At 40.3% G+C, this 15,853-nt stretch overlaps 1 protein-coding gene across 1 annotated transcript in view; it reads left to right on the top strand.

The window, feature by feature from the left end:
- The window catches only part of EDIL3 (EGF like repeats and discoidin domains 3), a 461,020-nt gene that overhangs the window by 222,575 nt on the left and 222,592 nt on the right, over positions 1-15,853 (top strand). The window contains exon 4 of the mRNA XM_050944818.1: positions 3,183-3,311. Within this exon, the coding sequence (XP_050800775.1) occupies positions 3,183-3,311 (129 nt within the window). The remainder of the gene's footprint in view (positions 1-3,182; positions 3,312-15,853) is intronic.

Here is a 15,853-nt window from a genome sequence, read left to right as displayed (position 1 = left end):
ATTAATTAGGTTAATGTTAGTGTTAGCATAGTATGAGTTAGAGTAGTTGGCTGCCCTGTGTGATGCTCTCACTAGGGTACTGCATTGTCCATCAGAGGGACGGGGGTGCATCACCAACATTGATCCCGACACAGCTGCTTGTTGTACGTTGTGTTCCATTTGCAAGTCATTCACAAAGAGGACTCGGGTGGCAAAAGACTTCTGGCTGAAGCAGCAACTTCAGCACTGAGGCCGTCATCCGTTCGGCATGTAATGATGCTTCAGGTAATGCTGGTTGGGGGTCTGACATTTCCCCCAAGAGGAAGAGGGTCCATAAAATCAATTGGTATCATTCCAAGACTTGGGGGGAATTTCTCTTCTATTTCTAAGAGGAGTGCTGATCAGCACCGTACTCAGGCACATGGGATGGCCAATCCCCCATTCGTCCTTGGCACCAATGCTGCCCCCAAATTGGGCTTCAGATAAATCTGATCATTTGTTTGTCCCATCGGGGCTGGCTCCTCTGTTACCATCTGAGAACCTCTGGTACACCTCAAGATCCAGGTCAGAATTGTGCTCCCACTCCTCATCGGATAGGCTCCAGAGATCATCCTCAGATCACCTATTGATACTGAGATCAACATTGCAGTTGGGACAGGGGTTCTTGACCGGTGCCTGCTGGCCACCAATGACTCATCTATACACATAGCTGCCTCTTTGGAATCTTTGTGACACTCCTCAGTCCCTGAAGTTCCATTTCTCGATCTGCTCCAAAGATCACCAATACTGATGGGGCCCTTACTCCCAACCCATCTCAGTGGCAAGTGACTGGTGAGTCAAATCTCTTTGGATCTCCAGGGTTACTCCAGCTAGATCCTGTGGTTCAAAAACAGGATCCATTGTTGGCACAGCAGACTTCCTCTCCCTCAGTGCCTGAGGACTTTATGGCATATCAGGGTGTCCTGAGGCATATGACTTGTACCTTAGCTATCCAGAAAGAATTCCAACAGAAGAATATGTATAAACTGCTGGATATTCTCCAATCATCAGCTTCAGGGACAGTAGACCATCTGACAAATGAGGCTTTTTTGGAACCTGCAAAATCCCTCTGATCTTCTCCAGCTTCATTGTCTCCCATGGCAAAGCATTCAGAGAGGTGAGACATCATTTATGTGCAGTTTTGAGGGTTTTTACTTCCACCTGGCCCATATCTCTCTAGTGGTAACTGCAGCAAATGGCAGAGCATGGCAAGGAAGGTATAATTCTACTCCTAAGGACAAAGAATCCAAAAGGATAGATTTAATCATAGAAATCATAGGATCATAGAAATAATAGAAATCATGGAATATCAGGGTTGGAAGGGACCTCAGGAGTCCAACGCCCTGTTCAAAGAAGGACCAATTCCCAACTAAATCATCCCAGCCAGGGCTTTGTCAAGCCTGATCTTAAAAACCTTAATGGGGAGGAAGATTCATACCTCCTCTTCCCTGCAAATGTGCATCATGAAGCAGCAGGCATTGAGCTCTAAATATGACTTTGTCAATTGGGCGGCCATGTCTAAGTTTATGAACAAGTTGCCAGAACCCAAGAGTTTATGGCATTCATTGTGGAAGGTCTTGTGGTGGTCAAGGCCATGTTGCAGTCAGCTTTGGACTTGGCAGGTGCCTCAGCCAAAGTTATGGCATTGACTGTGACTATGAGGAGAGCCACTTGGCTTCAGAATTCTTTGGGAATATATATTCTGGCCATGAAGAGACACCACTGCGGCGCTCAGAAGAAACAGTAGCAATACTGGCCACAGTGTTTTTTTGGACGGTCCTCCCTTCCTATAAGGCAGCAGGACTACTCCTGGAAAGGCCATGAATCCCAGAGGAGAAGGTCCTCTGGTTCTGGATTTAACCAGCCAGCTCCCCACCCAACCCATCAGCATCCACTTTGACTCTTGTGGACTTAAGTTGATGTGTCAGATGAGTTATGTTGGTGGAAAGGACCTGGTAGTGTAGATACATTCAGTATTAGGTCGATGTAAGGCAGCTTACGTCGACCCAACTGTGTAATGTAGGCCAGGCCTACATTGTAGAATGGAAAATATTTTCTCTTTTTACCACAAAATAAGATTTTAAGTGGCTGAATAATTACAAGGCTTATACCACGGCATTTCAACAACTGAGATTAGCTTCTGTGTGTATGCGGAGAGGAGTTGGGGATGGTAAAGAGTGTAAATAAAATAGTTTTGTAGTGCTCACTTGAGATTTTTTTAAGGCATACTGCTGATTTTTAAATGTTCAGATCACTGACTACCAATTCTTTGTGAGGTAAGACTGGAAATAATCTTTATCAAATGCAAACATTTATTCTTATAGGAATTGTATTGGTCAGTATAGCTGGGATATTAAAAACATATTGAATAGTAAATGCTTTCAACACAAAACAGTTAAAAAGAAAACAATGAACAACTGACCTAGATTTAATATAGTCTAGTTATTTCAAGGCATCCACAGTCTATATAAAAACAACATGTACTGTACTTAGAAACTCTACCAAAACACTCACTGTGAATGAGAGACAGACAAACAATTAGATCTCACGGTTGTATGCAGAAATTTTATTTTAGCTATCACAGCATGTGTGTAGTAGAAAGAAGTGATTTCATTTATGAAAGGAACTCTTAGAAGTGATTTGAAACAGATAAGCTAAGAAGTTGCTTATCATGGAAGGGGAAATTGATTCAGATAACCTAATGACTGGTGTATACCGTCACATGTTCTCAGAGTGAAACTCACCCAATACACGACATCCGTTGTGTCACTAAAGCCCCATGTAGAGGCTGTCCAGGCATACTTGAGGTGAAAGTCCTTGCATACCTTGTAAGCCTGGTAGGTCTAGGATTTGTATGCAAATGAGTAACTGTCATAAGAGTCACTTGATGAATATACATTACCTCATTTACATAAGTAGTAAAACTCCCATTGTTTTCAATGGGAGCAAGATCAGGCATTAATCCCATGTTCTTCTCTTGTACTAAAAAAATAAAGCTGTGATTAATGAAGAGTGACATGCTTCATAATTCTTCATGTTAATAAAATCTACGATGGTAAGTAATCTGAATGAAGTGAAGGGTAGATTTTAGTGGGTTAGTGGAATATTTAATGTGGGGGTTTAAATGAAAACACTTAAATTACTACATTATTTTTATCTTTCAGGACCTTGCCTTCCTAATCCCTGTCATAATGGTGGAACCTGTGAAATTAGTGAAGCATTTCGAGGGGATACATTCATAGGATACATCTGTAAATGTCCAAAGGGATTTAATGGAATTCACTGCCAGCACAGTAAGTTTCAGTACTGTAACTTTTATTATATTTATGGACAAGAGCCTTTAAAATATCTTTCTGTGTTTGCAGTATTAATACTGACACCCGTTCTGATTTTCTGGGACATCTGATTAGTAGGTATTTATGCTATGACCAGGTTAGTGCTGTTTGAATATTGAGAACACTACCAATTTAAAATTACTTTTTCTCATGATTGTTGGTGCTGAGCCACTGACAAGAAATGAAACAAAAATTAAATTGGTTGAGTATATGCTAAAAATCTAGTCCTAAAGAAAGACTAACCAAATTCTGCTCTCCTTTACTGTGAGTGTAACGGAGAGCAGACATTGGCCTGATGTCTCTAGTAGTACAGAGACATCTTGATCTCAATGGAGAAAAGGCTTTGGGTTTTGTCTTGATGCTGATGCTGATTAATTTGACAGATGAAAATATAAAGGCTAGTTAAAAGGAGATGTGTATTTTAGTTAATTTTCTAGATCTTCTTCATCCCACTTTGATAGGAGCCAAAGAGGACTATTCTAAATCATACTGTTTAATTCAACAGAAGGATTTTCCTGAGGGTTAGAAGCTTCAGTTTTAAAAAGGGATGGACTTCTAAATTTGATTTTTTTAAGTTCAATATTTGGTCCACTTTCCATTTCATATAATTTACTGGAAAACAGTCCGCACACTTCTAACTTAAATTTCACATGATGTTATGATCATCATATTGATGTTGGTTACCTTTTAAGCATGTATAGTTATAGGCTGGAAGACTTGTACTGATAATCAAGTCCTACTCTACATGAATCATTAATAGTAAACCTCACACTGTAGAAAGGAGTAGTTCCTAAACTGTCGGTAATGTCTCTGGAGTTTATTAAAAACTGTTTGAAAGGAGTCCCACCCTATTACACTTAGCCAATATGCAGATTTTAGCAAAAGAACAGCTTTTACTTTAATTATGCAGCAAATGTATGCCTCAAAGGTCTCCAATTAATATGTCAGTAGTAGTTCATCAGCAAAAGGCTGATCAATAGGAGTCATGAATATTTATCATCAAAAGAGTAACTAGACCATGAACTCTGCTGTCATGTTCTCATCCAATAAATGAGACTTCATGATCTAGAACAGTAGAAAAGTTAAATAGAAGTTCAGGGATTCATTTAACTCATTCGGCATTAGTGGAATTAGTGCTTGTGTAAGAAGAAGCTATACTCTAAATTTTGTGTTTTGCTTTGTGGATTAAGGCACAGAGTGATTCTTCCGAAGATTCCATTTCCTGATGCAATTGCAAGGCAGTGGCTAAATGGTGAGAAGGTTAACTCTGTGGGCCTGGCTTGACAGAGCTGTGTTAATGCTAGGCTGGTGGACTCAGAAGTATCAGGCTACTGACAGAGGAGAGATTAAATTCAGTACCATGTGCAAATGTTGGACAATATTGTCAAATAGTTTGACAGGGTGGACATGGTTAAAATTCAGCTGCACAGGAAAGGAGGGTCCCTGGTAAAAGGTTATCAGGCAACTGACTTAGCAGCCACGATGCAGCAGTAACTGGACTGCCCTGGCTGTGGGAGACCTCTTTGAAAGCCACATGGTAGTAGTTCTCACTCGAGGCAATTGCAACAAGCTAAAGCAAGGCAGTTGCAAAGCATTGAAAATCAGGATTTGGAATTAGGACTGCTTTGGGAACAAGTCTGCAGCCAGGAAGTGAAAGGAAAAGATGAGGGCCTAGTAATAGAGCAAGGACTCTTATGTGCAAAAACAGAAGATGGTTTGGTATGGATTGTACCATGAAATATGAGAAAACATCTGCTGCTTTAGGTGCATGGGCCCAATGTGGGTTGTCACCCCAAACAGGCAGAAGCCAAAGACAGGTTGGCAAAAATGGGGTGGTGGCCCTAATGGGAAAAGGACCTGAAGGAACATCTTAATTCTTGTATGGTTTGTGTCTAGACATAATCCATCTGACAACATGGAAGGGCTTTTATGAGACAGGTACCCAGGAGTCCACGGCAATGAATTCAAATTCAGTGTACTGGGGAGTTGCCATTAGCACCAAGAGGTAACAAATACGTGCTGGTAATTGTGGATGCTTTTTCACATTGGGTGGAAGCTTTCACTATGAAAAATATGACTGCCCTAACTACAGCAGAACAATTGATGTATAATCTGTCTGCAGATGTGGAGTTCCTAATGTAATGGACTCAGACAGTGGTAGTAGATTTGTGGTGTCAGTCATTAAAGAAATGACATCCTGCTAGACACTGATCAGAAGTTTCATGTTCCCTATCATCCAGTGGCAGCATGACAAGTTGAGCAAACTAATAGGACCATCAAGTCCAAATTAAGAAAAGGGATGAATGTAACAGGCAGCTATTAAGAGCTAGGGAATACAGATCCAAGGCTTTTCCCCTTGCAAGTCCTTAATAAAAAGACCAATGAGATTGTGGAAGAATATAGTTAACCCAGTTGCAGCCCGTCTGGCTACTGTAGCCCTATTAGAGGCCTGAGTACAGAAATTGCAAAGGCAAATTTTGCAAGTGTAAAAAAGTGTGATGGGAAAAATAAGGTGGAAGTACAGAAGACTAAGGCATGGTTCAGTGCCAAAGAAGACCTGACTGAGCATCAAGTGGAATTGAAATCATGATTCAAGGTCAGACTCCTTACCGCATTTTCCTGAAGGTCAGGTAGTACAGTTCATACTTGGTATTGGACAGATTTGGCCTCTTTGTATACTTGCTGGACCTAGGAAATAAAGACAAAGCTGGGTTAATGGAAGTTAGCTCAAGGCACATAAAAATATGTAAAGAAAGAAGCAAAAAAAATAGTTTCTTTCCCTTTTGTTTTGTAAATTTGCATCCATTTGTTGGGGGTAATCTTGTGCTTTAGGGTAGTAGTGTGTCTGTACAGAATCTGCAAAGCTATTCATGTCACTTTCCCTATCCATTTAAGAGGGCAGAGATGTCAGTGTGCTGCTAAGGCAGACAATAAGTGTTCACCTGGTCTCATGGCGAAACCCCACAGCACCATGCTTTTGGTTATAAAAGCAAGAATTAATCTACCAAGCTATGCATGGGTGTCGGAGGCGTACTATGCAGAGTTTTAGAGGGAGACCCTAACTTCTGTGCCAAAAAAACCCTAAAACAAACAAACAAACAAACAAAAAATAGATTGGCAACCATACTGAGTGGCACAAGAGTTGGGGTCTCTTTATAAAATTCTGCCAGCATTCAAAACTGAACCTCAAAATTAACTCCTTAACTAATACATTCAAGCAAGCCATGAAGAAAGGAGAGGGGATTAGTATTTTAACCCTGCAGCCAAAAGCCTTAGCTATCTGTAATATGCGCTCTATTACACAAACTTTAAAATAAATTAATGGTCAGGAATGTTAAACAGCACACTGATCTAGACCACGCTAGTGGAAAAGGGAATTTATAATAACAGTGGATAAAATAAGCCTGGAACCTGAAATGTGGAAAAGAGTAGGTTCTGCATGGACAATATGTAGAGGGAGCATGTTGTACAGGGATTGATTCCTACAAAGTAACCAAACCAATTCCAAAGCATGTAATGTGATGTAATGCAACATGTGTAAATGTATGTAAAGGAAGAGGTTTTCTGTGTAACTTTGGGTCTGTGATGGACCCTGCATCCACCCCCTGTGTTTGAGTCTTACCAACTCAGCATACCTTTGCTATATGCCAAATAAAGATACTTGAGTAACATAATCTGGAGTTGAACTAAATTTGTAGGAAGTCAAGTAGAAAGAGGTCTTAGAGAAAATACCAACAAACTGAAATATGGACCTCAGGATTTAGTCAAATAGCACCAGCAAGACTGTGGAAAGAAACCTACTAAAAAACAATGTGGGTGATTCTTACTTGGCTTAATACTGCATTTTAGGCTCTGACTGTTTATTCAGGATTACACACTAAATATTTGTCTAATAAAATTAGACATCAAAGTGTACTTAAGATAGCAACTCTTGTATTATATGTGGACTCAAATATAGAATGCTTTCATCGAGCAACAGACATGTTAATAAGTGATGTTAGCTTAAGTTGTTTTCATGGTAAATAATGGAAAATCTGTTTTATAATGTTCTGTCTACACTAATAGAACAGCAACCACTATTCTTTCACAGAACAACATTTTCCTTTGTTTCATCTTTGTTTCTTTCTAAAAGCTGCTTCGATATAAAGGAAAACAAAATCTCAGTTTCGAAATGAAAAGTTGTAACATTTAATTCAAAATGGCCATGGCGGGGGGAGAGGGAGGGATGGATCTATTCACCAAATTCTATCAGAATTCATGAATAGTTTTCATGCTCCAAAAAGCGCATTATTGGTGAATTTACTGTTTGTTCAGGGGTGGGGTGGATGGGAAATCTCAGTTCTACCTATGTATAATTGTGACATTTTACCCAGGGTCTGATCTGGACTGTTGAATAGCTGTGTCCCCTCAATTCTCCAACGTAGGGTACCTTTTACACTGCTTTGCTGTGAGAGCAACCACTCCTGCATGTAAATTACTTCCAGCTATACAGTCTGAGTGCTATGGCCAGCCACTCTTGTATTACATTGCGGAACACCAGCAAATTCCCAGTCCTAGACTTTTGCCCAGAAATGTGCATCTGATACTGTCCAGCCCTTTCGTGAACAACAGAAGCTCATATAAATTCTGTCATCTTATTAATAGAAAATTATATGCACAAATTTTGTCATCTCAAATGGAGTTTCCCAAACACTTCAAGCGCTGATATCTCTTTTAGCCAAAATCTTTTGCAATACTAAGTTTTATGAACTTATGAATAATTAGGACTCTAATCTCCTACTTTCCTATGTAGGAATTCAATTGCAAATTCGTTACAATTCAAATTAAAAATTTGTCAAAATCAGTCCAGCATAAGAAGTTAAATTAAAATGACCCCATTCCAAGATACATAACAGCTTCTAAAACTATTAAAATTTCTAAAAGATCACACACTTAGTTTTATCTCAGATTTCTTTAATGTTTAATATTATCCTGCTAAATCAATTACACTAGATGATTGATTTTGCAATCAAGATACACTCCAGAAGCTGACATTCTGTCATTCATGTTAACCAGAATCCAGTCAATATTTCTGAGACACCCTGACCTTTTGCTCATATAAATAATTGGTATGTAAATTATAAAAGAACAATATTAATTTTACTGATTTCATATACTATGTTTGATTGCAACATCACATATTAAGTGTCAACACTTGTCTCAAAAGTTTCTGATACTCCACTGGCAAAACTGGGAAGGAAGATATTCTAAATAACATTAATGCCAGACAGTCTAGGATTATAATGAAAATCAGGGATGGATTTGGATGGAAAACCCAGATCCCTCAGAAAACCCAGATCCCTCAGATATAGTTCTGATATCTTCACTGAAATGTTCAAGGAGTAAGGAACTATTAAATATTCCTGATATATTAGTACATGGCAGTTTCCCTCTCTGTTACCCTCACTTGTATTGTATAGTGTTTTTCTACATATATGAAGGTCTACATTTCAGATGCCTTACTCACACTGGTGAGAAGTTAGCCACATGAAGTCACCCTGGTGAGCAACAGCAGCAAAATTAGACTCTGAGTCAGTATTGAGTCAGGCTCTGACTCAGCATAGTTGTAGTGGGCATTACACTGCATGTCATAATTCAAATGAGAACAAAGTTAATATCTCTACTGTCTTGGCATCTTTATGGCTGAAAGTCGTTATGTAAATATAAATATTTACCATTCATCAGAAGCAAGCATAATTAGAGTTTATTATACTTCACTTTTATGACTGCGAATGACAAAGTTCTGTCAGCCTATCTGAATGCACCTTTTAAAACAGAGGGATAGTGATCTGCACTACTGAGTCAACATTCATCATAAAACATTTACATTATCAACATCATTAATTAATCATTTGAATGAGAGATAATAATACAGGGCAAATAGCAGCTGCTTTGAAAACAAATGTCTTGATATTTATTGTGTCTAATGCTTCAGCTTTGCTTTAGTATTTGCAGTAGAACACCATTACCCTGTAATCATATACTGTAACACTGTCTATACCTCTTAATCTTATTCAAAGGAGAAACTGAGTTATTCAGCTGTAGAAAATCCATCTATTTCACAATTTTGAGGTCTTTCCCTGGTTTTTGATTTGCTCTGAAGAATCCAAGACTTTATTTTAAAACTGTATTTTTCTCTCTGCTGGTTAGGAAGATTACCCTTCTGTATGTAAATGAATGCAGTGAGTGAGTTACTGCCTGCCACTAGACAGACTGAAACAAGAGAGAGACCCGCACTGAAAAAGTCAAGTTAAAATTATGTATTCCCCTGAAACCTGGGGATGTTCAGATTTGGGTTTTGGCTGGGATGTAGTTTATATTCTTAGGGTCTTAAGAGGAAATACTTACAACAATATAAAAATGCCCTGCACTGCTAGAAAACCAGACTGGGTTCAAAGTCTGGGTTACCGCCTCCATAGGTGCAGACTTTCTAATGTGCTGGGGGGGGTGCTCCCCCCCGCTTCACTCCAGGCCCTGCCCCCACTCCACCCCTTCCCCCAAGTCCCTACTCCCTGCCCACCTTTTCCTGCCTCTGCCCTGGTCCATCCCCCATACCCCGGGAACATGCCCTGGTCTTGCTGTCCCTATCCCCCCCCAACGCCTCCTGCTCAGTGTGGAACAGCTGGTCCATGGTGGCTGGGAAGCACTGGGAGGGATGGGGAGGCACTGACAAGGGGGCTGCTATTGTGTGCTAAGCACCCACCATTTTTTTTCTGTGAGTGCTGCAACCGTGGAGCACCCATGGGCCACAGGGCTCCTGGGTGCATACAACCATGCTGGCCAATTGCACTGGCCCACAGGGCCCAGAGTGATCACACGCACCTAGGCATAATGGGCAGTTCCAGAAGTGATGCATTTGTCACTTCCACCCTGGACCGCACCACCCCAGGGACAACCTGGGCTTGGGGCCCAGCATTGCTGTCAGCGGACCTAAATAAGGTGTTCTATCACTTCCTGCCTTGTAACTTTGAATGCCCTAATGCTATTCTGCTGTAGCTCAGAGCTCTGACACCAGTAGCCAGCCTACACGCATGAAGGTCTCACCCTGGTTTCTACCTGCATAGTTCCTGCTTGCAGGCAGGACCGGCGCTAGGGGTTTGAGCGCCCTAGGCGGATGGCAATTTCGCCGCCCCGCGCGCTGGTCCCGCGGCTCCGCTGGACTGCCGCAGTGGTGCCTGCGGAGGGTCCGGTGCTCCATGGCTCTGGTGGAGCTGCCGCAGTCGTGCCTGCGGGAGGTCCACCGGAGCCGCGTGAGCAGCCGACCATCCGCAGGCACGACTGCGGCAGCTCCACCGGAACCGCCTGTCGCCCCCTCTGGCAAAACGGCGCCCACCATTTATTCTGGCGCCCTAGGCGATTGCCTAGGCTGCCTAAATGGTAGCGCCGGCCCTGCTTGCAGGGTGACCCCAATAGCCCTTCTGATCCTGAGTCTCCCTAAATCCATCCCCTGACTTCTTAACTACCAGACTCTTGGACTTTTCTCTTATGGTTCTTCACCCTCAAAGAAGTGAAGCCTGCCCTCAGTTATCCGTCCACTTGGGGCTGCACGCTCCACCCCGACTGCACAACAGACGCCTGTTTGGGGTAAAAATAAGCAAAATGTTTATTTAAGATAAACATCAGATTCAAAGATGAAATAGTAAGGAAAAGCAAACACATAAGTTACAGAGAAAATAACTTTAAAGATGCAACCTCAGGCTTTACACTTCTATATTAGCTAAATTCCTTTCCCTGATACGAGCTACCTATTTTCTCTTAACAGTTTCTCAGCATGCCCGTTATCATGGAGGTGATCCCAGTGATTTATGGAGAGCAGCTTGCTTAGATGCTGGCCCTTCATTTCTGGAGAGCCTTCACTTCAAACCCGTTTCCTTTTAACAGCATTTGAATTTTTTTCCCCTCTCTCTCAGACTGTGGTAATTCATGGTTACACAGAATAGGGGAAACTTTCTCTTCCCTTAGGGTATGGCTAAACTTGCACTTCAAAGCGCTGCTGCTGCAGCACTGTGGTGGCAGCGCTTTGAAGTTTCGAGTGTGGTCGCAGCGCCATCGCTGGGAGAGAGCTCTCCCAGCGCTGCACGTACTCCGCATCCTCTACGGGTGTAGCTTGCAGCGCTGCTGTGCTCCCGGCACTGTTTACACTGAGGCTTTACAGCGCTGTATCTTGCAGCACTCAGGGGGGTGTTTTTTTCACATCCCTGAGCGCGAAAGTTGCAGCTCTGTAAAGCGCCAATGTAGCCATGGCCTTAGTTTTCCAAGACTGGGGTTTTCTTTTCAGTTTGAAATGTCTTCCCATTAATTGTAATGACCATCAGATTTATTTATACACAGTAACATTGTATGCATAGGCCATTTGATTCAATTGCTTATTCTTTGGGTTCAGACCCCCTGTCCTCTGATTCAGGGTGTCTGGACCCTGATTGTCACACCCTCCCCATTGTTAAGTTATTAAGGCTCTGGCTACACTAGAGAGCTTACAGCTGCAATGACCTGATCAAAGAAAAGGTGCTTGTATACCAGAAAGTGACACTGACTCTTAATTGTCCAGTTTCCTTGCCCAAACTGATTGCAATGTAAAAAGTAAACAGCATATATGGTGAAAAGTAAATCACATTTTTTGTAAGTTCAAGTTTCACGTAGAGAGGGATTCTTGTTTTAAGAAAACTTATTTTGCCTTTAACCTTGTATATATATTGAATAGGAATATTAATATCACTCCAATACACATGCTGTAGAATAAAACAGTCTTAATATAAAATAATAATGTAAATGTAAAATTCAATAAAACCTCAAAACTGTTCCCTCCGGTAATTGCTTGTATAACTCCTTGCTTAGATAAGGAGTGAAGAAGAGCAAATAGCACTCATTCAATCAGGAACTTTCAGAACTTTGCTGAACCAAAATAATTGGTTGCAAACTTGGGTGGAAATGATTGACATTGATGAGATGGACCTTATGAGAGCTGACTGGAAGGAAGAACATTCATTATAGTATTTTCCTAGAACAGAAGCCTTGAAGAGGAAGTAAAATGCTGTACACAAGCTCTAGTGGTCAGATCATCAGAAGTAGTTTAAGTTGACTGAAAGGACATCCATCAAACTTGACAAGAGGGAACACAGAAGAAGTTGACTCCATTCATAGAATTTTAGGAAGCTGAGCCAGTAATGCCTTATGTAAAAGTGTTGAGAGACCAATGACTACTTCAGTGGGTTATATCAATCCAACCATTCGAAGCAAGAAACCTCACAGTAGACTGATATTGCATAGGAGTACTTGTAGCACCTTAGAGACTAACAAATTTATTTGAGCATAAGCTTTTGTGGGCTAAAACCCACTTCATCGGATGTATGCAGTGGAAAATCCAGTAGGAAGATATATGCATCCGATGAAGTGGGTTTTAGCCCACAAAACCTCATGCTCAAATAAATTTGTTAGTCTCTAAGGTGCCACAAGTACTCCTGTTCTTTTTGCAGATACAGACTAACACAGCTGCTGCTCTGAAACCTGATATTGCATAGTCTACCTCTACATGAAGATTTTTATCCTATTCCGTAATAGTTAAAGATTGGTTTAAGACCTGAAACATGACATTATTTTTTTTAGCAATATAACTATTGTAGCACTGAATATTCTTGTTATTCATATAAATGCTCATCCCCTTTTTGAATCTTGCTAAGTTTTTGGCCCTGGCAACGAGTTTCAAAGTCAAATAATGTGTTGTATGAAAAGGTATTTCCTTGTATGAGTTTTGTACTAGCTGTCTTTCAATTTCTTTGAATGCCCCATGTTCTTGTATTATGAGACTGGAAGAAGAGAAGCTTCTGAGCTACCAACTCTATATCATTTATAATTTTGTATACTTCTATAATGTCCCTTCTTATTCATCGCCTTTCCGAGGTAAACAATCCCAATATTTTCAGTCTCTCTTCAAATGGCACTTTTTCCATGCCCCTAATCATTCTCATTGCCCTCCTCTAAGGCTCCTCCAGTTCTGCAATATCAGTTTTGTGATGGGGTGACCAGATTGCACACAATATTCCAGAGGCAACACGATTGATTTCTGTAATGGACTGACAATATTTTTCCATTCCTTATACATGTTACTATCTTGTTTGTCCTTTTGGCCACAGCTGCACATTGAGTTGAGGTCTTCACTAGCTGCATATCGTGGAGCCCAAATCCCTTTCCTGAAGTGATACAGTTAATTTAGACACCATTAAAGTGTATGAGTACTTCATTTTTTCCCCCTGCAATGTGCATGACGTTGTATTATCCATAGTGACCTCACAATAGGGCATAAGTGGGACTTAAATGGTGCTTTGGCCTTGCATGGGTCCTCTACAGAGGAGTGAATTTCACCCTAGGTGCAAGCTGACTAAACCACAGGTTGACTGAAATAACAAACTCTCTTGTTGCTATAGTGTAAGTGAGAATACCTTTCTACAACTGGAAGAAATTATTTTTCTGCAGAAAAAGATGCCTTTACCATTTAAAATTATATACCCTCAGCAAGTTTGCAGATGACACTAAACTGGGAGGAGTGGTAGATACGCTGGAGGGTAGGGATAGCATACAGAGGGACCTAGACAAATTAGAGGATTGGGCCAAAAAAAATCTGATGAGGTTCAACAAGGACAAGGGCAGAGTCCTGCATTTAGGGCAGAAGAATCCCATGCAGCGGAGGGCAACAAAAATGATTAAGGGCTAGAGCACATGACTTATGAGGAAACACTATTTCACTAAGAAGGTGGTGAAGCACTGGAATGGGTTACCTAGGGAGGTGGTGGAATCTCCTTTCTTAGAGGTTTTTAAGGTCAGGCTTGACAGAGCCCTGGCTGGGATGGGGATTGGTCCTGCTTTGAACAGGGTGTTGGACTAGATGACTTCCTGAGGTCCCTTCCAACCCTGATATTCTGTGATTCTATAGGCAGACTGTTGTTAGAATTAGCAGCAGCAGAATTAGAGAATTTTCCAATCTCTAAATACAACATGAATCGTATAGAATATGGAACAATGAATCGTATAGTATATGGAACAATGTCTGCTTCATACTTTACATTCAGTCTGAGCCAAATCCTATATTGACGTGTAATGCAAGTCTGATTAGAAAAAGAATGCAGAGTGGGCCACTCTGGAGAATGAACTTTGGAGAATGAAATTCAAGTGCCCATATAATAAAAAAGTGATATATTGAATAAAAAAATTGCCTTCTCTTTAAATTTCGTAACAGTTAAAATCTCAGTCTAACCTCAATATTTGTCTTATAAGATAGCGTTAGGATTAAAATATAGTGCTTCTGCAATGGATTTTCTCATAAGAGGAGTAGTTATTTATTTTCCTAAATGCATTATGGAAAAATACTCAGTGTTTTTCTTACCACTATTACATAGAAACATGTCTACAAAACTATCAAAAAGTTAATCCTTTTCAGAATATATTCAGTATTTTGTATATTCTTTAGAAAGGAGTAGAGTCCTATCACTTTATCTGAACTGCAAATAGATCCTAATATCATAGCTATTTAATAATGAACAAACGTTACAAAGACTGTTTAGTAATTTGAGAGGTCCTGTTTCTTTAGGATTTCAGATTTCCAGCGTTTTGATTTTGGATTTTTTTTAATATCTCATGCTTAAATAGATGAATTATTTTATTATATTATAATGGACATGAGGCTGCACTCCTCACTCCCACAAACCTGTCATTTACTTCAGTAGGAGATTCCCTAGATAAGGATTACAAAAAGGAGCCCAATTTTCTGTATGTGTTAATGCTCTTTCATTATCACTTAATACTATGTTCTTATCATACAGTATGTACTGTGTACATATTTTCAATTTTCTTCAATATTATATATTCAAACAAGCAAAAACTATTAGCTATGACATCAGTGTGATTTTATTTTTTTGTGGGTTTTTTTTCAGATTCTGCTTTAAGCTCTCAGTAAACACGTTTATTTCAATTCTTCTCCAAAAAGTGGTGGTTCGGTTTGGTTTTGAAAGAGTGAAAAAGTCATTCTCTTTAGATCAATGCCATCATTTCCTTCCTTCTCTGGGACTTTGAGAGTGGAAGGAAATACTTATTGCTGAGTGCTCTGTTTGGTATATTTTAACAGACTCAGGGTTCAGAAAGCTTTCTGAAAATGTATCCATTGGACATTTTATTTTTTGTAATAGGCTTAGCCTTTTCTATTTGAAGGCTGTCTGCTACTTGAAAGCTTCCAGTGCTTTCTCAACAATAATTTGACGCTGAGAGACTAGAAAGAAAATCAGCCTCTGGACTGAATTAAAAAATGAGTTGTTTCTTAGCACAGGTCTGTTAATAATGTTTCTGTTACCAAGTGATTATAGGGATATTAATTCTTTGAAACGATTCAGGTTTGGCAGTTTGTCACATAATATATTCTGTGTATCCCTGGCACTGCCTCTTCCATACAATTATAGGCCTGCATAGTGCTTATT

This window comes from Gopherus flavomarginatus, chromosome 3 (assembly GCF_025201925.1).
Source record: "Gopherus flavomarginatus isolate rGopFla2 chromosome 3, rGopFla2.mat.asm, whole genome shotgun sequence".
NCBI classification, from domain to species: domain Eukaryota; kingdom Metazoa; phylum Chordata; order Testudines; family Testudinidae; genus Gopherus; species Gopherus flavomarginatus.
The sequence above is the reverse complement of the archived record's forward strand: the minus strand, read 5'-3'. Positions and strand labels throughout refer to the sequence as shown.